This window comes from Micromys minutus (assembly GCF_963924665.1).
Source record: "Micromys minutus genome assembly, chromosome: 17".
Classification (NCBI taxonomy): domain Eukaryota; kingdom Metazoa; phylum Chordata; class Mammalia; order Rodentia; family Muridae; genus Micromys; species Micromys minutus.
The window spans coordinates 51892619-51914371 of NC_137952.1; the positions used below are offsets into that span (position 1 = coordinate 51892619).

Here is a 21753-nt window from a genome sequence, read left to right on the forward strand (position 1 = left end):
GCAAAGAGCAGCAAGTGCCTTTAACAGCTGAGACATTTCTTTAGCCATATGAGACTGCTTTTTTAAAATTTGTTTTTCAGCAAATTTGTTACTAATGGGGGTAGGGGAGGAATCCTCTCTTCCCCTCTCTTTCTTTGTGTATGTATGTGTGTGCACACATGTCCATGTTCTCCCCCATCTCTGTTCTGTATGTTAGGTGTGTGTATGCACATGTTGGTTTTTGTATCCTGCACCATTGCTAAATGTATCAATTTCATTGGGTTTTTGATAGTCTTCAGGAAATTGTTTATATAAAAGCATATAATCTGACAACAATAAGTTGGCGTATGGTTTTTCCCCCCACTTTGGATGTCCTTCATCTCTTTGTCTTGCTTTATTAACATATTGTATTTTTCCATGTGTTAGAGGAAACACTTAACCTTTTCCCTTTAAAGCTTAAACTTAGTTGTGCTTTTTCATAAATACCCTTCATTATGAAAGAATATTGGATTTTATTAGATGCTTTTATTAAGAGGATCAAACTGTTTTGCCTTTCACTTTGTTAATGTAACACTGTATTAGTTACTTTCTCATAGTTATTTTCATAGTCCCTGAAACAAGAGGCTAGTTTATTTTTTCTTTTTTTTTAATTGAAGAACTTTATTTTAAAAAACAAAGATAAATGTACAAATTTTAAGCATTTTTGCATAAAAGTATACAAATATTTTTCTCATTGCTTGGCTTTTTTTTTTTTTTTTAAGGTTTGATAGTGTGCATTAAGATCTTACTAGTTACAATGAGCATAAAGTACATGTAAAACAGGATGTAACCCGGAATTAGTCAAAGTTTTCTTGGTGTGTAAGGAGTAAACATAATGGTTTTTTCTTTCTTTCTTTTTTTTTTTTTTTTTTTTTTTTCTTTTTTCTTGAAGAGGCTAGATTATTTGAGCTTTTGTAAATAGTTTAGGCCATAGTTGTTTGATCCCACAAACATGGGCAAGGCATTATGATAATGGAAATGTGTAGCAGAGGAGAGTTGTTTTACTTCATGACTAACCAGGAAACAATGTTGTAGGGAGTAGCCATAAATCTATACTTACAAGGATCTGCTTCCTCCAGGTAGGCCACTTCCTGCTTTTTACAGCCTTCACAAATGGTGTTACCATCTAGTGACGAGCATTCAAATCATGGGTGTATGAAAGGCATTACATATCAAACCATATCACAGACAATACCTGTAATGACTTGTGAGAATGTTCTTGCATCTCTGGAATAAACCCTACCCGATCATGATGTTTGATCTTTTTGATGTACTGTCAGATTTGGCTTGACAGGATTTTGTTGACAATTTTTACATATGTGTTTATCAGAAATACTGGTTTGCATGTTAATTTTGTGTTGTCTTACCTTTGTGCAGTTTGGTGTCTGAGTAATGCTTGTGTCATAAAGTAAATTTTGACACAGTCTCTTTTTTTAAATCTTTTGGAATGGTTTGAGTGCAGTCAGTTTCAGGTGTTTTGTAGATTGCTGCAGTGTTTTTTCTGCCATTCCATAATTAGTCTTATTTATTATACCTTAAATTGCAGCCCCTTGTGTGTTTTCCTTGGTCCCCTGATAAAAGATTTTCCTTGTTCTCCTCTCCTTTCCTCATTCATGTATACCTTTGTTTATAGAAGGCAAGGGCACACATAGCTTTAACTTGTCATCTTTTATGTGCCTTTTATTGCATGTCTACTTTCCTTATTTTTTTTTAATTTCAGAGTGTTTTTTATTTTAGAAACATTTTTATCCATTCAATATTCTTTTTTTTACTTTATTTTAAAAAACAAAGATAAATGTACAAATTTTCAGCATTTTTGCATAAAAGTATACGAATACATTTTTTAAGGTTGTAATTAAGTATTTGGGGGTACATATACACACATATGTATATATGTAACAATAATATAGGAAAAGTGGCTATTAATTTGAGGGGATAGGAGAGAAACTAGGAGGGGCTGTAGAGAGGAAAGGGGGATGTGATACAGTTCTATTTTAATTAAAATATATTCTTTTTTTGTTGTTGTTGAACTTCACACAGTCTGTGAGTTGTTTCTGGGGTGTTCAGAGCTTTCTGGGGTTAGTATCCTACTATCAGTGACTGCATATTATGTCTGTTCTTTTGTGACTGGGTTATCTCACTCAGGATGATATTCTCTAGATGCAGCCATTTTCTTAAGAATTTCGTTAAGTCATTGTTTCTGGTGGCTGAGTAGTATTCCATTGTGTAAATGTACCACAATTTTTGTATCCATTCATCTACTGAAGGACATCTGGGTTCTTTCCAGCTTCTGGCTATTATGAATAGAGCTGCAATGAACATTGTGGTGCATGTATCTTTGTTGTATGTTGGAGCGTCTCTGGGGTAAATGCCCAGAAGTGGAATAACTGGGTCTTCAGGTAGTACTATTACTTTCCTTATTTTTAAAACAACCATGAAACATTCTTTATTTCTCATTTTAGAAGGGGAGATAGGCTTGGTGCAGACTTGTTCAGACTGCCACCCTGATGTGTATATAATTGGCAACCTATCAGATTGGAAGCCTACTGAATGAAACAAGAGAGCTGTTAGGAGACTGAGGACTTGAGAGTATATATAGCAGGTTTTCCCTCCCTGGTGACAATGAATACATAATTTCTGTGCTCAGTACAATATTCTAAAACGTTCCACTGCTGTCCTTGTTTTGCCTTCCTATCGCCTTGCCCAGGAAGACACACACTAGGGATGAGGATTGTTGTAAATAACCTGTGAGATGGAAGATGAACCAGCTGACTAGATGAAGTATTGTTCAGTGGTTCCTTGTGCTTGTGGTAATGTTTATTTTAAGAGTGATTTGTGTATTTGAATACACAATTGAGTCTCATTATAATTTTTCTGTAACACATTGACTCTAGTTGTAAAAATGGTGATACTGAACAAGAAAGAAAATAATTAGTTGATTCAGTCTCAACTAAGTAATTCAGTAAAAAAAAATTATTGACTATAATAACTAATCATAAGAGTAATTTGGAAAAATGTTAAAAAATAAGATTTACAAGAAGATAGTGATTACAAAGAGAAAATCACAGATAATAAGTTGAAACATATTTGATCTATTGCATACATATTTTACCTATGTCATATTTTGTTATAAAGTTTTTTCATCTGTCTTCCAAGGATGAACCCTGTTTCTTTAACAAGTTGTAATAAGGATGTCATAAGCATTCTTGAGTGTAATAAACCTGATACATAACTAAATTTCTAAAGTGGCCAATGCTGAGTCAGAAGGCAGACTTGGACATATACCTAACAATTTGGGGGGGCTAGGTATAGACACCTACCATCACCAGAAAAGGAATTTAATTGAACTATTCAGGATAGCTTTAAGTGTTAAACACATTATTAGATCAGGATGTGTAATTCCAGCAGTGATGTTTACTGAGGCTCTTAATGTTTGTTTTCCCCCATAACTTCTTGTCTTGGTTAAGATTTCAATTGCTGTGATGAAATACCATGATGAAAGCAACTTGAGGAAAAAGGGTTTTTTTAGTTTATGCTTCCATGTCACTGTTAATCCTCAAAGGAAGGCAGGACAGGGACTCAAAAAGGGCAGGAACCTGGGATCAGGAGCCTGATGGGGAGGCCATGAAGGAATGTTGCTTTCTGGCTTGCTCAGCCTGCTTTTTTATAGCACCCAGGACTACCAGCTTAGTTGTAGCACCTCCCTTGGTAGGCTGGGTCTTCTCCCATTCATCACTAATTAAGAAAATAACCCCAGGCTTGCCTACAGCCCGATCTTATGGAGCCATTTTGTTAATTGAGGTTCTCTCCTCTCAGATGACTGTAGCTTGTGTCAAGTTTCCATAAAACTATCAGGCACAGTTGCTTAACTATTTGTGTATACATTTTATATTTTGTTATAAATTTTCTTAGCTTTTCCAGTACTATACTGGAAATTTTAAATAATTGGAATAATGTCTTATTATTTTTCTGTAATCATTTACAGTTATCTAGAACCTGGCACTTTCTATAGAGAAAGTTACCCGAAGACAATGCAATAGAGATCAGAGGTAGTTTGGTAAGGAAGATATTTAACCATTTGACAAAATCATTGTCTAAGATAACGATTTGGACAGTTTTCAATTTTAGTTATTCTGTCTAGTCTGTCTAGACATCTTTGTTTAGTGTCTTTGTTTCCTTGAAAATTAAAACTGATGACAGCATTGAATTACTAAATGTTTCATTGTTCTCTTTCAGTATTAATTTTAAAGATCCACAGTTTGCTGACGATTATGTTTTTAAAGCTGTAATGCTTCCAGGAGCAAGGTAACAACAGTAAACTACCACCTACCTAAGATGTGTGCTCTGTGGCAGTAATCATCCCTGTGTCCTAACCGTGTATCTTTAAATGGCCAGAAAGCCAGCAGCCGTTCTGAAACCTGGAGACTGGGAAAAATCCAGCAATGGGCGGCAATGGAAACCCCAGCTTGGCTTTAACCGGGACCGGAGGCCTGTTCACTTGGACCAAGCAGCCTTTAGAACTTTAGGGTGAGTTGTATGGTTCCTGTTTGTATATTATGGGGATTTTGTTGTTGTTTTCTTGAGTTATTCCATAAACAAGTCAGTATTTCTGCTACAGATATTTAAGAGACTACACAGCACAACCACTTTATATCTGTGTTAGTGGTTTCGATAACCATCTCTTTCCTCCTCCTCCTGCCTTGTCTGTCTGTCTGTCTATCTTTCTCTCTGTTTCTGTTGAGTCAGCATCTCTCTAGCTCTGGCTGACTTGGAACTCACTATATGTAGACCAAACTGACTTTTAAACACCCAGAGATCTGCTTGCCTCTGCCCTCAGAGTGTTGATTAACTTTTCCTCACTTAGATGTTCAATTCTGTATTTCTTTATGCATTGCACTGTATGTTGCATGAAGAGTCTATTCTCTCAATAGGTTTTTTCTAGTTTTCTAACAAAGGAAAGAAATATTGTCTTTATTGTCAGGAAGGGTTTTGATTTGTCATGTATTGTTACAAGAGTGTCTTTATGAAGTTTTATCCAATACATGAATAAAAGAATAATAAAATAAATAATAATAAAAATAACAAAAACAAAGACACAAGGCTGTTAAAGTTTTGTTCACCTACCTATCCACGAAAGGTGGAATTTCACTGTTTATTGCATTGGCATTCTTTCTGCCAGCTAAAATGATGTTTATTTGATCATTTGTATTTTTATCTTTTACTAAGCCTTATTAGCTGTTGTCTTTTTCCTAGCTATAGAAGAAGCTGTGTTTAGAGGACTTTGAAACCATGAAAGTAGAAGCTCGGTCTTAGGGTGGGTGTGGTGGTCCATAATACCTGGGAAGCTCACACAGGATCACAACTCTGGCTACACACTGTCTCAAAGCAACTTGCTGGAGGAAATGTTAATACCTCTTACTTCAGGAATTAAAATAACTCAGTTATAGGTATTTTGATGTTAATGAGACATCTAAAGAATAAAGAGGTAATTCACAGCAGCATGTAATTTAAATTGTGGCTTAGAGGTTAAGAGTAAAATTCAGTCTCCTTTTTCCTAAGTTTCTTCCTATATTTATAAAAGTTACTATACGACTCTACATGTTAGTTTCTTAATGTGTAAAGTAGATAATAATTGCACCCTCCTCATGAAGAGGTGGTGGCTTCACTGTATCAGCTGATAACTGTTACTGTTTGGAAACCTCTCAATTCTTGATAATAAAAGTAACTTTTCCCATTATTCTTAGTCTTTTAGAAAGCAGCATTGAAATCTTCTAAGTAGAACTCCTAGTTTCAAAGATAATATTTTATCTAAATTCTTATTACTTGGGAAAGTTACCTTGAGAAAATAGTTTAAAGTGGCATAGCTGTATACCTAATGTCTTGTTCATCAAAATATGTAATACTAGCTTTAAATGAGAGAATAGGTTTAGTAAAATGTGAGACATTAACATAGTGAAATAGTCTAAAGATTCCATGCTATTGTTATTAAGAAAAAAGAAAGCCACAGAGCAGTATTTGAGATGGCAAATTAAAATACCACAATAAAGAATAGTGATTAGTAGTGACAGCAACTGAACAGATCCTTGAGGAAAAAAGCCGACCATATAAAAAAAGAATTTGTTGCCTTTTACAAAGTAATTAGATGCTTACAGAATTATAACATTTTAATGTGGTAGGTGAGCATTTGTTGTCACCATTGTGTACAGTTTGGAACTTTATTTTAATTACAAACCTCAGTTTTGAATTAATCAGGTCTAACAATATAGAGGAAACTACTAGTGTTTGACTTTTCAGCTTAACATATTAATATAATCTCTGTATATAGCTCTCTATTTTTTCTTATGTAAGGGTCTCTTTTACAGCCACGTTATACCAAGAGGCCCTGGGACTAGTGTTTACAGCAATACTGCACCACCACCTGCCAATTACCAGGGGAATGCATACAGACCACTGCTGAGAGGTCAAGCTCAGATCCCAAAACTTATGTCAAGTAAGTTTTTACTGACTGGTTATTGTATATTCTAAACAATATGACAGCAAAGGCTGCTTTCTCATCCTCACTGCCGGGAAAGATTGTTGCTTTGATGTAGAGATAGAAGTAAACATTGCTAGAAGACTTGTAAGAGACACTTTATAAAAATTCTTTCAAATACTTTGTCTTGTTTGTATTTTAGCTAACTGAATAAAGTGAACCGAATTTCTTCTTGAGGTATATGTAGTTAATTTATGTTTAGCCATTGATATAACTAAAGTATTTAAACAGTTAAATAGGTCTGTTAGATATGAAATAGTGATCTTTTAGATGCTGAAAGACAAAAGTATTTCTATTTTGGTTCAAATTGTATGCTAGTTTTACCTAAGGCCAGGCGTTAATTTAAGTAGTAATTTCTCTTATCTGAGACAACCTTGGCCTTTCTTTCACTTCTCAAAACCTGAGTTATAAATAGTTGGTAATGTTAACCATAAAATAAGTAATATGGTATTTTATGTCTATGGTAATGATAGAGTATAGTTGAGTGTTATACATGCTAGGTTTACCACTGATTTTTAATTTTATTCCTACTTAATATTCCTTTTGAGATCCATGGCTGTGCTTGTTCATCAGAAGGATACAGATCATGTGCCCGGTTCTCTAAACTATCTTCACAAAACCTTACTTTTCCATTCCTGGTTATTTAGTTGCTACTTAACCAGACAAGGGCAGCATGGGGGAGAAAAACTTTTGTCAAGAGACTAGCATTTATTAAGTCTGAAGGGCACTGGCACTTAAAAGTCTATGTTTTCAGTGTTTGTAGTATTTTATAAATTAAATTGGAAAAGAAAGGTGTGAACTGGGGGTGTGACTGAACAGTAGTAGGTCCTTATCTTGCTTGTCAGGCCCTGTGTCTGATCTCTGTTACTATCTGGAATAGAGAGCTTAGTGCAGAGACTCACAGAGATCTTCATTTCTCTCCTTCCCCTTCCCGCTTTCAACTCAGCTGTTGATGCTACTGTTGTTTATTTTTGTGGTGAGGTTTTATTAGCTATTATGTAGCCCTGGCTGGCCTCAGAGTTATAGAAATTCTTGTGTTTTAGCCTTTTGATGGTGGCACAGTGGGCTTAATTCACCACAGCAGACTTTCTTGCTCAAAGCTGCTCTTTCTTGATTCAAATAATATCTCAGTACTGTATACCATAGAGCCAGGCATTACTTTTAGGTATGTTGTGTAGATACTAAAGTGCTAGGTAATTGTTAGGAAGTGTCTGTGCTCTGTGCCTATCATGGTTTTAATGGCGGTTGATTTATAGACCATTTTCTAACTTGAAGCACATACTTCTTTTGGTATAGCTCTGAAAGTCTCATTTCTCTCAGAGTCCGCTTGTTATCAGGTGTGCTGTCTGATTGTGTAGTTTTGATGGTTTGCATGACTTTCTGAAATTGATTATTACAAGGTCATGACTCAGTCTCAGGACCTGCTTCAATTCCCACCACCTTTATGGTAGCTCACAGCTATCAGTTTCAGGGGATCTGTCATTTTCTTCTGGATTTTGACAGCATAGCATACACATTGTAGATAGATTTGTGAAAGTAAAACATCGATAGCAAATAAATAAAAATAAATCTTTGCAAACAGTCACACACGCACACAAACACATGTGCACACACACATGAAAACAAAATTAATTGTGAAAATAGAAAAGGTTGTTCAGTGACTACCAAAAATCAATTGCTCTGGGTTTACTAACACACATCTCTAATCCTTGCAGCATTGGTAGGACGGAGGTAGGAGGAGGATTCCACAAATCTGAGGAGAGGGAGTCCTTGTCTCAACTAAACTAAAACCCACAAAACATCAGAATCTAAAATTTTGGGAAGTCAGCCTAGGTTAGTGTTATTTGGCTTAACAGGAGCCCATAACCTGTAGAACATTACTCATTATAAATTTGAAGTTTTGGTCAGAAACTAGTATCATAATTATTTTCTTTAATGTAGTGTAAAATATACTGAAGATAAACCATTTGGTCAAACAGCCTCTTCTATCAGCTGCTCTCCATTGTGTCTCTTACTGTCTGTAGTTTACCTTTAATGTGACAGTTTGAGTCACATTATAATGCTTTGTTTTTTGATAACTTTTTGGAATCGAGTATGAATAATAAAGTATCAGTTTCTGCATTCCAGAGAAGGTGGCACATGGCTTCTCTTCACTTTGATCAGTTTAGCTGCATTTGAAAAGTGATTTGTTATTACTGTAATCAGTGAACATGAAATCTTTTCTCTGATCGCCACACTGATTAAGTGAATTGTCACTTGAGAAGCAGTTAGCAAAGCTGGTTTATGTGGCCATAGAGCTCTAGGAAAGGGATGCCTTTTTAAAGACCAAAGGAAAAATTAACTGCCCCCTTCTTGTTCTTGTACCTTCTGAAGTGCAATTCATTGTCTCGGAGTTTTTTTTCTTCCCACTCAAAAAGATCTTCTGTTAGAATCATACAAATGAATGGTAATAAGTTTGTTTTACTGTCTACTTCATTACTTATAAGCCAAGAAATATTTCTACTTTATGAATACTTAAGGGCTATGTGTATTACTCAGAGTTACATGAAAAATTTTGTTTAAAGGTAGCTTTGAAAAAATGTGTGGCTCTTTATTTTTGGATTAAAAACAAGTTATGTTTAATAATATATGACAAAAAATTTAAATTTTATATATTAGCTCAAATTTTAGCAAAATACCATGTATTTGCTAATGCTAAGATTATATGAAAAGGGGCTGTTGTGAAGTGAGAAGCACTTCAAGGAAGAGCATCAAGGAAGCACTTGATGTACCTGGAAATACATGGAATGAATGTCACCATTTTCTAGCACTTAATGGTAAACTGATAGAAAGTGTTCACCCTGATGCTTCTGTATTATTGTATTAGTGCCTGAAAATAATCATATCCCTAATTTAATGTACATCATGTTTGAATTATATGTGAATAGAGGGTGGTGATGGCATTACCCTCCAACTGTACACTTTTTTAGGAGAAAATAAACATTTCCCCCCCTTCATTTTTAGAAAGCATTAGGGTAAATGGCTCTGGAAAGTCTATTTTAATGTGCATATGTCTTTCACTGTCTTTAGCTGATTTTGAATAAATCGTGGTTTTCGTGTGAAAGTTTGTCTAAGTACCATAGAGGGCGTGCATTCTATGATTCTTAGGTCACACCATGGAACCAGACTCTGAGAGTTAAGTCTTAACAGTAAACAGGCATGTTTGCAGGGTGAAGCAGAGGCACGCACAGTAGAGTTGAAGTGTCTTGAATCGGTCATTCTGATTTTGGTTTTGTTTGGTTTACTTGTGTCAGTCTATTACCTAATTTTGTACATGTGAAGATGTAAAAAGTACAAGTTTTTAAACACTTAACTGGATCTTACTAATTTTTGTATACCAACTAAATAGATCATTGGTCTTCAAGTTTAACAAAGTAATCAGAAAAAAACCACAAATGCATATTTGTATTTTCAGTGAACTATTTTCTCATAGATTGCAGTTCATTGAAAATTTAAGTATGTTTAGTAACTGTCCTAGGTTTTCCTTCTAAGGAAGCCAAACAAAGGAAACAATTGCCATTTTTATACAAACTTACAGGCTTTACCAGTTTAAGAATACCTTTGGGATTAAGGCTTATTCACTTGGTAGAGTGCTTATCTAGGTTTGAAAGCCATGGGTTTCATCTCCCAGCACCATGTTTACCAGGTGTGGTACCAGTGCTCACCTCTAATACCCAACACTTAAATAGCAGAGGCAAGACTACCAGAAGTCCAAGGTTAGTCCAAGGTCATGTTGGCTCCTTAGAATTTGAGGCTAGCCTGAGATACATGAGACCCTGTCTCAAAAAAATAAGGGGGCTGAAGAGATAGCTCAGCAGTTAAGAGCACTGACTGCTTTTCCAGAGGTCCTGAGTTCATTTCCCAGCAACCACATGGTGGCTCAGAACCATTTGTAATGGGAGGTAACAACCTCTTCTGGTGTGTCTAAATACAGCAACCATGTACTCATATAAATAAAACAAATCTTAAAATACTGATTTTTTTTCTGACAGTTTATAGTCTGTAGTACTGAACCCATTCAAGTCCCAGAACAGGCAACTTTCTTCTTCCATTTCTATGAACTTTATAATTAGCTTCCAGGGTTTTGAACCCTACTTTTTATCTTTGGAGCATTTGGAAACTTATTTTTTTTTAACATTGTGACTCAGCTTTACTGCTAATAATCTCATTTTTTAAGCAGTAAAACAGGATATAATTCAGCTAGAGAAACTACTTGGCTTTCTGACGAAGGACTTCCTCTCCTTTTTGAAAGGGTCCCTACTGGGTGCTGGAAACTGCAGGTGGTACCAATCTTTGGATAGTATGCACACATCAGGCTGGCTTTCACAGTCTTGTGGACAGAAAGCCCAGAGCAGAGACCAGCTGTGCCATGCTACAGTTGTTGGTTGTCACTTTACTTGGCCCATTTGTGCTCTATGAAAAATTTAACAGCATTAATTGTTTTAGATTTTTGTAAAGCCATTTGGTCCTTTTTTTGTTGTTTGTTTGTTTGTTTGTTTGTTCTTAACTAGGGCTAAGCCTTTGTTTTTTCATTCTTTTAGAAAGCAATTTTGGAAAGCATGGTTTTGGTTTGTATTTTCCATTAAAATGTATGCCTGGATACATTATGGTAAGCTTTGTTGTCCTTGCTCTGTCTTCACATAGTGAACTTCTAGATCTAGCTGTTTTCATTAGGTCACAGCAGGTCATGCTAAAGGCAGGTGGTGACTGCAAGGCAGAAGCCTGGGCAGTGGTTGGTTGGTCCTGCCCCTTCGAGTGCTTTAGAGGGGAATGCTATGCCTGACTAGGAGCTGATGGACCTTTCCTTCTTTGTAATGTCAGTTTACGTAGAAGAGCAAAGCCATTTGGTTTTATCTAAGTAGATAAAATGCCAGTTCTGCTTTGCAATAATGGCGTTGGGGCAGGGGAGTTGATAACAAAGAATATAGAAAAACAGGTGGTTCTTTTATTAGCTTTTCTTGGTGTGTGTTGGAGAGAGATTGTATGCTTTCTATTTGATGGTGTTGCAGATGGGAAACTCATAGTCCGTTAGAATTAATACTACTGGTTCAGTGTACAGTCACGAGAAAGGCTGAGATCCTTTTCTTTAACATTTAAAGTACACATGTAAAAAGTCATTTTTAAAGCCACATATTGCAAGTGAGAGAGAAGTGTAAATATGGCTAAGGTTGTTACCAAAGCTGCCTTGTTAGCAACAAAAATAGAATGAACAGAAAAGAAGTCTGTGCTAGCTCTGCTGGTTATTTTTTCATTAATGGTTAGTTCTGATTCTAGCTTGCTTACTTGGTATGCATGCTCTCATTCCTTCTTCAGGAACTTGAATTATAACCCATGTGGGCTGGTGATGATAGAGATTACTTTTGCAAGCATTTTGTGAACTGCTTCCATTTATTTTTCAGATATGAGGCCCCAACAAGATTCCTGGCGAGGTCCTCCTCCTCTTTTCCAGCAGCATAGATTTGAAAGGTAAGGCCGGAGCTTTCACGCTCTAAATGTTCCCTTTGTTGATATCTGGGTTATGCTGGCTGCTCATAAACCAAAACCTACCTGGTTTGAAATAATGCTTTTTCCCAGCCCATTTTTTTTTTTTTTTTTATTTTTTGTGCTTGTTTTTAGGAAATACATAATCAATACATTGAATTAAATGCTCTTGTTTACATAGTTTCATGTGTTTCTTGGCTTTCTTGGACTTTATTTTATTGATGCTTTGAGGTACTCTTTAAAAATGCAACACAGCATTTTTTATTATATTAGGTTTTTGTCAGGCTAAACAAATTTCTTTTTAGCAGGGTTGTGCAGTCTAATGAGGCATAACTAATGGTGTTGTACTTTTCTCATGTCTGCCAGCAGTACAGCATTAGTACAGACCAGCTATTGATTCTTACCACAGACCTCTTCAAGTCCTCATCAGCTTCTTTGGTGCAACTTTTTCAGGGCTGACAGGCCCATTGTAGGGCAGTGTCACTGTAGGTCAGTAGTTATTAGTTGCCACTGAAAACAGTTTCTTTAACTACTTAAGACTGAACTGAATTAAATGCAGAAGGGACTCAGAAGAGGATTATGGGATCTGCAGTCTAATAAGTACCATGGACTAGGAAGAATGTGACATGGTTTAATAACAAGGGATGTTTGACATGTGTCCTGTCATTCATAAGTTCTGTGTTCCTAAGTCACGTGGGCCTGTGTGAGAAGTCAGATGGACATGTTATGAATAATTATATTATCATCTGTAGAATCATTTAAGAGTGTAATGTATCATTCCAGGCTGGTTTTGACAGCATCAATAAATGTAAAACCAAATGGAGTTTCATGGAAGTAAAGCTTCCTTTTTCACCTTTCCAGTTAGAATCTGTTTTTACTTTGCTGATTTAATCATTTTAATCTGTTCATATCTTCAATGAATGGAGTGCTTTAACAAATTGTACTAGAAACAGTGCTCTTCTTGCATGCACATTCAGTAGCTCTTGAGCCCTTCCAAAATTGCCTTCAGTTGTTTTCTTCTCTATTACTACAAAGATTTGTATAATTCAGCTGTTTATTGATGGTGTCAGCTACCTCATGCAAATTATATTTTAAATTTAATACGACTGGTTGTACATGCTCAAAGCATGCTGCACATACTATTTAATTACCAAAGTAGCCCAGGCTAACCTCAAACTTCCAGTCCTCCTGCCATAGTCTCTCAAGTCTGAGAGTAGAGTTTACCATGCAACACCATGAAAACACACTTTTAAAAAAAGGGATAAATTATTATATTTGGTTTCTTCATATCACTTTTTCAGTGTGTTAATAACAATTTCTAATGTAATATAATCTTCAGTTTAAGAATTATCAGCACTGTGTTAACATCTCAGATATGCTATTAATTTTTTTATCTTTATAAAAACTAAAACACAGTTTAGTAGCTATCCAAGGTCACTCTTTAACAAGAAAGCTTTTAGTAGAACAGAACTCATCAGATTATTTACTCTGAACATGATATAAAGCCACAGCAGCACATCAAAGGAAATGAAGGATCAGCCTCCACTTCTGAGGCTCTTTCTGCAATTGCAGCAGCTTTCCTTCTGTTCTATAAACACATGGAGTTTGTCTAGGAACTCCTGTCTGTATCCTCTTCCGTGCCCCACTGTTTATCATTTTCTTGTTCTTATTCTACCCTCACCAAGAACTGTTAGTGCTCTGACTTTATGAACCTACAAGTGAGGGACTTTCGTTTGTTTTTTTTTTTGGGGGGGGGGTGGAGGGTGTTTTAGATACTTTAAAATCATCCCCCAAAGTAAAAGTTAAAGGTAAGCATTTATAGAATCCTCAACTCATTGCTATTTAGGGACTGGAACTCTTTATTTTTGGAGGTAGGGTCTCACTATGAGGCCACATGGGTCTGTAACTTGCACTCTTCATGCGTTAGCCTCCCATTTTATTCTCCTAAGCTTCTTTAGCAAGTGAGTCTTACAGTCTGTCACTCATTTCCATAGCACTTGTCATCAGGTGCTCAGACCTTACAAGACAGTAGGAGCCACTTTTAAAGATTATAGAGAATGGATGGTGTTAGTCTTATGAGAGCCAGGTTTTGTAATCCCTAGTTTAGAGTATTTCCAATGTGCTATTTTGGGGTCTTGTTGAGAATCCTATTATAACATGACTTTTAAGTGTATCTTGTTTCCTAAACTATGGTATATTGTCTTGAATTATTTCTTCCTTTGGGATAGTACTTCAAATCTATATATCCCGTTGGCCTAAAAGTACAGTGGGTAGACTGGTGAAGGCTCAGTGGGTAAAAGCACCAAGCCTGACAGCCTGATTTGTGTTCCCAGGACTCAGTCAGTGGTAGGAGAACACTAATTCCTGTACGTTGTCTTCTGACCTCACACATACACAAAGGCAAATGTGAATACACAAAATAAATTAAACGTGATTTCTTTAAGAAAAAAATTCAGTCTGAGATTGGCATGGTGGCATAGATCTGAAATCTGGGAACTGAGGAGATTGGGACAGAAGGAACTGTCTCAAACGCCATCAAGCCATCTCTCCTCCCCCAAACAAAATAATATGCAGTTAATGGTGCTGGCTCTAGCCAGTGTTTGAGTTTCCTTTCAGCCTGTACAAGGCAGCCGTTCACTTTAGTTTCTTTATTGGTGATTATTGAACTGGATTATGGAGGAAAAAAAATCCTCAGATGGTGTGATTAAATATCATACAAATTTAAACTACCCAAATTGGTGGGCTTTAGTTACCAACTACTCTCTAGAACAGTGATTTGGAAGTTAAAAATATTGTTGTCACTGCAGTACCAAATAGGGCCTTGTTTTACAAGTTACCTCAGTTTATAACCACTAACGCTTACTTTTATTTAGCCTTTTTTGTTTTTGAGACAGGGTTTCTTAGTGTAGCCCTGGCTAGCCCGGAACTCTGTAGAACAGGCTAGTCTTGAACTTACAGAGATAGCTACTGCCTCTCCCTCCCAAGTGCTGGGATTAAGGGGCTACACCACCACCAACTGGCTTTTTATTTTGCTTTTTTGAGACAGTTCCCACTATGTAGTCTTGGCTAGCCTAAAAATTGCTAGGTAGACCTGATTGGCTTTAAATTCAGAGAGATCCAGAGTGCTGGGATCAAAGGTGTGCTCCACCACAGGTAGTCCTAACTATTAAAAGTTAGGATAGGCCAACTTTAGGGTTTCCTCAAAGTTTCAGTTTGTTTATATTTGCAAATTAATGTAGTTAGCATAAAAATTATTGCTTCGTGGTAAATGCAGGTGTTCTTGCCAGCAAACAGAACTTGGTAGTACATACATACCACTGCTATATTCTTTCTCTTTAAATTTTATTACTAATTATGATTTTCATCATAGAAATTATTTTTGAACAAAATAGTGATTATTTTGAACAAAAAGAAAAATTGTATGTTTTACACTGTAACTTTGCCTTCTAACCTATTTTTAGAATATAAAAATGCTTTTAAATTATACTTATAGTTTATATTATGTTAACATAATTCCATGAAATTTACTAAGACTAAAAGGAAGAATGAACAGTACAGTGTATGAGTTGCAGTTTTGGTTTGTAGACTTTGCACATATATCCCACATTGATGATCCTTGATCATAACCCATTTACCAGCTCCCTTACCTCTGCAGATGTCAGAAGAGAACATCCTATGTGTGCATAGAGCTATTCTGAATCAGAGAGGGCATTCTTGCCAGAATTCATTTGTTCTGATAATATCCTAAAGATAACTATAAGTCCAAACCATAGGCACCTGACTCTGACTTTGAATTGACTCTGAATCACATTCAGGCTGTTATTTGAGCTCTGTCTTCACCCTTTCTAGAGAGAGTAGCTTTGGCCTTCCTTGAGTCCTCAGATAACTTGTCTTTGAACTGTTCGCAGGAATAATTACTTTGCTTTTTCACTTTGTAGGGAGAGTAGAGAGGATAGATTCAGATTTGAATAGCTAACTGTGAGAAGAATTAGTTCATCACCCAATGAGCCCAGCTTCCGGCTTTTATCCCTAACATTTTCTCTCCCACAAAGAAGTGAAATTCATATACTGATGTCATTATATTCACCAAGGTTCTGACTAGCCAGCTTTAACTATAAGAGATTTTACTGAGTTCTTTTCCCCCAAAATTTCTAATGTTAAAGTATACAAGAACATTTTGTCTGTTTATTTTTTGTGACTGTTAATAGAAGTTAAAATTTTTTTACTGAGAAAGTTACATTTTAAATGGTGATTATTGCCTTTAGAAATATTTTTGCTACATTATGTGACAGGTTTTAATTAAGTTATGATTTAATGCCTTCTACCTGTTGTTGTGTATCTAAAAGTTAAAATAGGCACTTGAAGACAATTAAAACATGTCTTTCAACTAGTAATCTGGGACAGCAAACTGGGTTATAATAGCTGTTGAATCTGTGTTCCCATGTAAACTGTACACCAAATGCCAGTCAGCCCATGCCAATTAGTGCTCATGTTGCTAGGTCACCATGGTCAATTGAAAACTGCATCAATAGAACTTGAAAAGGTTTCTTCACGATCAGACCTTCTGACATATTGAGCAGAATAATGGATGGGAAAAAGCTGCCAAGTCCCCTACCCTGGATTCAAAATACTCAGCAGTAAGAATTCACTTGCAACCTGCAATTAACTAGGAAGAATAGAATCTAAGAACAAGTCCAGACATTTTTAAAAATAAAGCCTCTTTCTCCTACTTGTACATGTTTACTCTTTTGGGCAGCATCATAAATGTAATCCGCTTGCTGATTGTGGATCCAGATACAAAGAGACTTCACATTTAAAACCACACAAAATATTTTGTAAAAAATAATCAGCTGGCTTTAAGCATTCCCCTTTAAAACAATAATTCATTTATTGTGTGTGCACACACTAATGTGGTGGTGGGGGTATTACCTCATGGGAAGTTCCAATTGGGTCCTGGGGATTGAACTTGGGTCATCCGACTTATGAGGAAGGTACTTGGACACTATGAGCCATCCACTAACTGTAAACATCCCCCTTAATAAATTGTGGTATTCATTGGATACCAGAGACACAAAAGCTTTCATACTGCATATTCTGTATAAAACATCTTGGTAAATTAGTTTGTCTTAAAATTTGGAGGAGATAACATTTTGTTTTAGGCCTGTGCTGTAAAGCAGGCTTCGCTTCTGATAGAAATGTCTTTTACAGAACTGTTGGAGCTGAACCTCTACTGCCGTGGAACCGAATGCTTCAAACCCAAAATGCAGCCTTTCAGCCAAATCAGTACCAGATGCTGGCTGGGCCTGGAGGGTATCCCCCCAGACGTGATGACCATCGAGGAGGGAGACAGGTAATAACTACAATGTTGGCTGCAGAAGAAGAGCAGCACACTGCTCACTGTTAGGCTTGCCTCTTAGGAATTAATACTTTGTTACCAGTATTTCTGGAGAAATTGTTAATAGAGTAGCTTAGGTGAACTTTCTGTCATCATTAAAAATACATTTATGCCAAGTATCTCACCTAAATAGTTTATATGTGGGCGATCTTCAAGAATCCCAGCCTAGAAACCCCTTTTATCATAACTGTCAGTGGTGATTAACAGGAGTCACAGTCACCAAAGACACTTCTTTTTATCTTGGAGGATATTGCGTTCTAATCTGTCATTAACAAATGAAGACTGCTTGGAAGCTGAAAACAAAATAAATAAGATAGAACAAACACAAAAGTACCTGTTCACCGGCTGTCTTTATTCGCCCTAGGATTCTCTTAACCAGTCGTCATGAGTCCCTCCCTGTGGAAGCCAAGATCTCTTTGAAGGTTTTCCAGTTTTCTACTAGATGGGAAGTGCCATGGGATGCAGATGAGCACTGTAGTCCATAGAGTAGCTGAGATGGCGTAGCTTTGTCTTCTTAATCCCATCCGGTCTTAGCAATAGTTAAAGCTGAGGTCTGTTTAATATAATTTCCTCTAGCAGTTGTCACCCTGAACAGAATTTGTACTTTAATCCAGTGCTTGGTAGAGAATGGGATTTGGAATACTGCAGCTCTGGTGTGTGGTGTCCTGGAGTTAGGTACCTGTAGTGATATGAGGAGTTTTAAATTGTTTACAGGCCTTTGTAGTATTTTGCATATTGTTTTTCTAATTTCCGTTTCTTACTTTGTGCCCCACCCTAATCTAAAATCGCTGACATCTAAAGGAAACCATTTTGATACCTCAAAAGTGTTATATTTTTGTAAGTTTAGAAGAAAGTACTCATCTCAATTGCTTATAGTTGATGCCTTTTGAGAAATTTTTGTTATAATTCATTAAAATCATTTCATAGAACTTAAATTTCTTTCTTAACACCTCTGAAAAGTCATTAGGAAATTACTACTGTCTGTGCTACTGGAGTTGAGATAGCACTAGGCAATTAAAATAACTGCATTTTTAAGATGAAGACATAAGAAACCGTGGAGGATGCTGTGTGCAGTAAGGAACTGAAAGCCTGTGACTTCATAGTTTAGAGGCAGAGCTGGGAACACTGAGCCCCAGTTCATCTCGCCTCTGGAAGTGGCCAAGGAGATTTCCTTGTGGAAGGACTGTTGTCTGAGGAGGTGAAATCCTTTGCTGAAAAGATACATAAACAAGTTGGAAGATTGTTTTTTGGACATACACTCATACTTTTTAGTCTTGTTTCCATTTAGTTTTGGTTAAATCTATTGAAGTTAGAGTTTATTGTTAAAGAGAATCATGCCTTGATTTTTATTTGTAGCAACCTTAATATGTCTAAACAAGTTCTTAGCCCACATCGAAGCCTCCAGGATCTGTCATGCCATAATGTGTAAGCTGTTTAAGTGATAAAATAGAACCTTAGAAATTTCTTCTTCCGTTTAGTACCAAACCCAGTTCCACACCACACTCATCCAGCAAATGTTCTTACCACTAAGTTATATTCCCAAACCTTCAGAAAAGTAATTATGAATTACTTTTGTATGGGAATGTTTTTTTTTTTTTTTGCAAGTGTTTTGTTAATGTTCTGTTTTTATTGAACAAAAAGATATATTCCTAAAAATAATAGGCCATTAGATATCAATAAGTTTCTTTCTTTTGATTAAATAGAGACTTTCCTATCAAGGTTTCAGAATGGTGGAAAATTTTAAAGCACTGTCTTTACAGCATGATACCTGTGCAGGCACAGACAGACAGAACCAAGCATGGAGAGGGGGCGTGGACACAAAGCCCCTCCCTCCCTTAGTTAAGGAGCTGTTGGCAGCTAGTAATCACTAGGAAAGAGAGGCAAAGTTCTGATGGCTTTTCTTGTTTGTTTATTTAAGGGTGTAGCTCCTGGTAGGATAGATTCTGGTAGGCTGACTACTTACCAATAAAGGTCACACAGCCAAAAGTATGTGGGCAGCACAGCCTATACTTAATGGGTTTAAAAAAAAAAAAAGACAAGAGTTGGGTGGTTTAAGAGTAGGGGAAGGGAGTGAAAATAATCAAAACATTATTTGAAAATCTCGAAATAATGAACATATAAAAATAAGCCCCACTGTACATACTTACAAGAAGCATTTCATTGTTCATTTGTCTGCATTTTAGGGGTTTTCTAGATGTGGTTATTGATGTTGTGGGGTTAGTGTTCAGTGATTTGACCTTTATGTGTGTCTTCAGCTTTGTAACAAGCTATGTCAGAGCTGTAGGCTTAGAGCTTCTGCAGACTTCCCCTGTGATGTGCCTTAGGAAAAGTCATCTTCTTCATGACGTGCTCTTTCACAGTGATGTAAATTTCTATATTAGGTGTATTAATCCAGAAGATAAACTCTTGATATTTCTATTTTCAGGGATATCCCAGAGAAGGAAGGAAATACCCTTTGCCACCACCCTCGGGAAGATACAGTTGGAATTAGGCTTTTGTGAAGCTTCCCACATTCCTTTCACCATCCTCACTTTTATGCTATTTGTGGAAAGGTTTCTTTCTCAAGTAGTAGTTTTTAATAAAACTACAGTACTTTGTGTATTTTAACTCTGTGTATATTTTTACTGATCTGATCTTACTGTTTTATGTTGCTTTCCAGAGATGTGTATTGCATAATACAGTGGGTCTGAATTTATTATTGCTTGTAAACACATTTGATGAAATTAGGTGTCCTGGGTTTTCATTATGGTTAAAATTCAAAACAGCTCAATGCTGATTTTAATGCACATTAAAAATTAGGTATGGACATTTGAGCTGCACATTCTGCAGACTAGAGCATATATTGCTCAACATTTCTTTGGAAACATTTCATTAAAGAACTTGTCTTACAAAATTTGTGGACTTTAGTAAAATAAAAATAAAGCTAAACTTTAAAAACAGTGGTGTCTGGTGTCTGATTATCTCAGCTGAGGGTGTTGACTTACGGTGCCTATACAGACTTATTCATAGTTCCAATTTTTATTTATTACACAGAAAGTAGTTCCTACAATTAGACGTTAAGAGCCAGTCAGTGTCAAGACATGTTTTAAAAGAATATGGCTAGCACTTTAAGAGAAACATTTATTATATTAACATGTTACTGATACATCTTTGTAAATATTTACATTTTTACAAATTTTATACTTGTGTTTTTGTTTTAAGGACTTCTAAATCTCTTATTTAGGGATTATTTTTAAAAAATTCTAGTTGAAGTTTTTTAGCTAAAGAATCTATACTCAGCATATTTTAAGTGATATTTCATAGAAGAATTTAGTCTGAATCTTGTTGCCTTTCATTTGAGCATACTAAGTCCCTAAATGCATGTTTAGAGTTCACACACAGCTATTTTCATTTAATTACCAAAACAAACTTAGATTGGACACCTTTCTGTGAAGACTGAGGCTTTGTCTCAGTCCTTCTAGCCTAATGTAAAATTTCTTTTTGACCTTCTCACTTAGGACGTTTGTTCTTTAGAACACAGCTAAAGCACACTTGTTAATTTTTTATTATGTGGAGGAAAATCCACCTTTGAATAGACAGGCATTTTGAAGCTGTTGAATTCATTGCTGATGCTGGTGAAAGCAGCAGGATCATTTTGTTGTAACAAAGAGTATCCATTAGGAATTGTCAACCTTTGTATGTTACCTTCACTCCACGTTATAGCACTGAATCCTACTATTAATGTCTGGTTTTCCAAATATTAAAGCTGCCTAGCCTTCTAAATAAAGTACTGTATCTTCCAAAGGGAGCATGTGTCTTATTTTATATAGTTTTCATGGATTCTCCAAACCCACACTAATGCTTTTTATTTTTCCCAATCCCCTGGTTTTTGGTTTAGTTTCTAAATCTTGGGTTTGACTGAAGGGTCCTGAAGAAGTCTAAGCAAAGGACATAATGAAGTTAGCTAATATCTGTGAAACAGGTGGGTGTGTCCAGGGAACATTTGCCCAGCTCCTGAACTCTTAGATCCTCTTCCCATCTCTTACTGTTAGATGAGAAAAATGCTGTTAATTCAATAAAGTGCTGTTTTAGCTTTCAAGAATACTTTTATATGTAAATGTTCCCCCAAGTTTTAGTTTTGCTGCTTGTATTCCATTGTTACCTTTTGCACCCTTTTTCAGGGGTTTCTCACCAAATCGTTTTAAGTCAGTACCTGGAGACATGTTAAAAGGACCTAGAAAGAAAGAGGCAACCTCCTTAGCTGTAGAGCTCCAAAGGGGTGATATGAAAGTACAAAACCTGCAAATGG

The 21753-nt window shown here is 36.1% G+C and overlaps 1 protein-coding gene across 3 annotated transcripts in view; it reads left to right on the forward strand.

Moving 5' to 3' along the window:
- The window catches only part of XRN2 (5'-3' exoribonuclease 2), a 69234-nt gene extending 48878 nt beyond the window's left edge, over positions 1-20356 (forward strand). For all 3 annotated transcript variants that reach the window (XM_080931029.1, XM_080931030.1, XM_080931031.1), the window contains 6 exons: positions 4255-4323; positions 4414-4545; positions 6381-6508; positions 11989-12055; positions 17279-17420; positions 19891-20356. In XM_080931029.1, coding sequence (XP_080787155.1) covers positions 4255-4323; positions 4414-4545; positions 6381-6508; positions 11989-12055; positions 17279-17420; positions 19891-19956 — 604 coding nt within the window. In that variant the 3' untranslated portion in view covers positions 19957-20356. The remainder of the gene's footprint in view (positions 1-4254; positions 4324-4413; positions 4546-6380; positions 6509-11988; positions 12056-17278; positions 17421-19890) is intronic.
- Positions 20357-21753: the final 1397 nt, after the last annotated feature.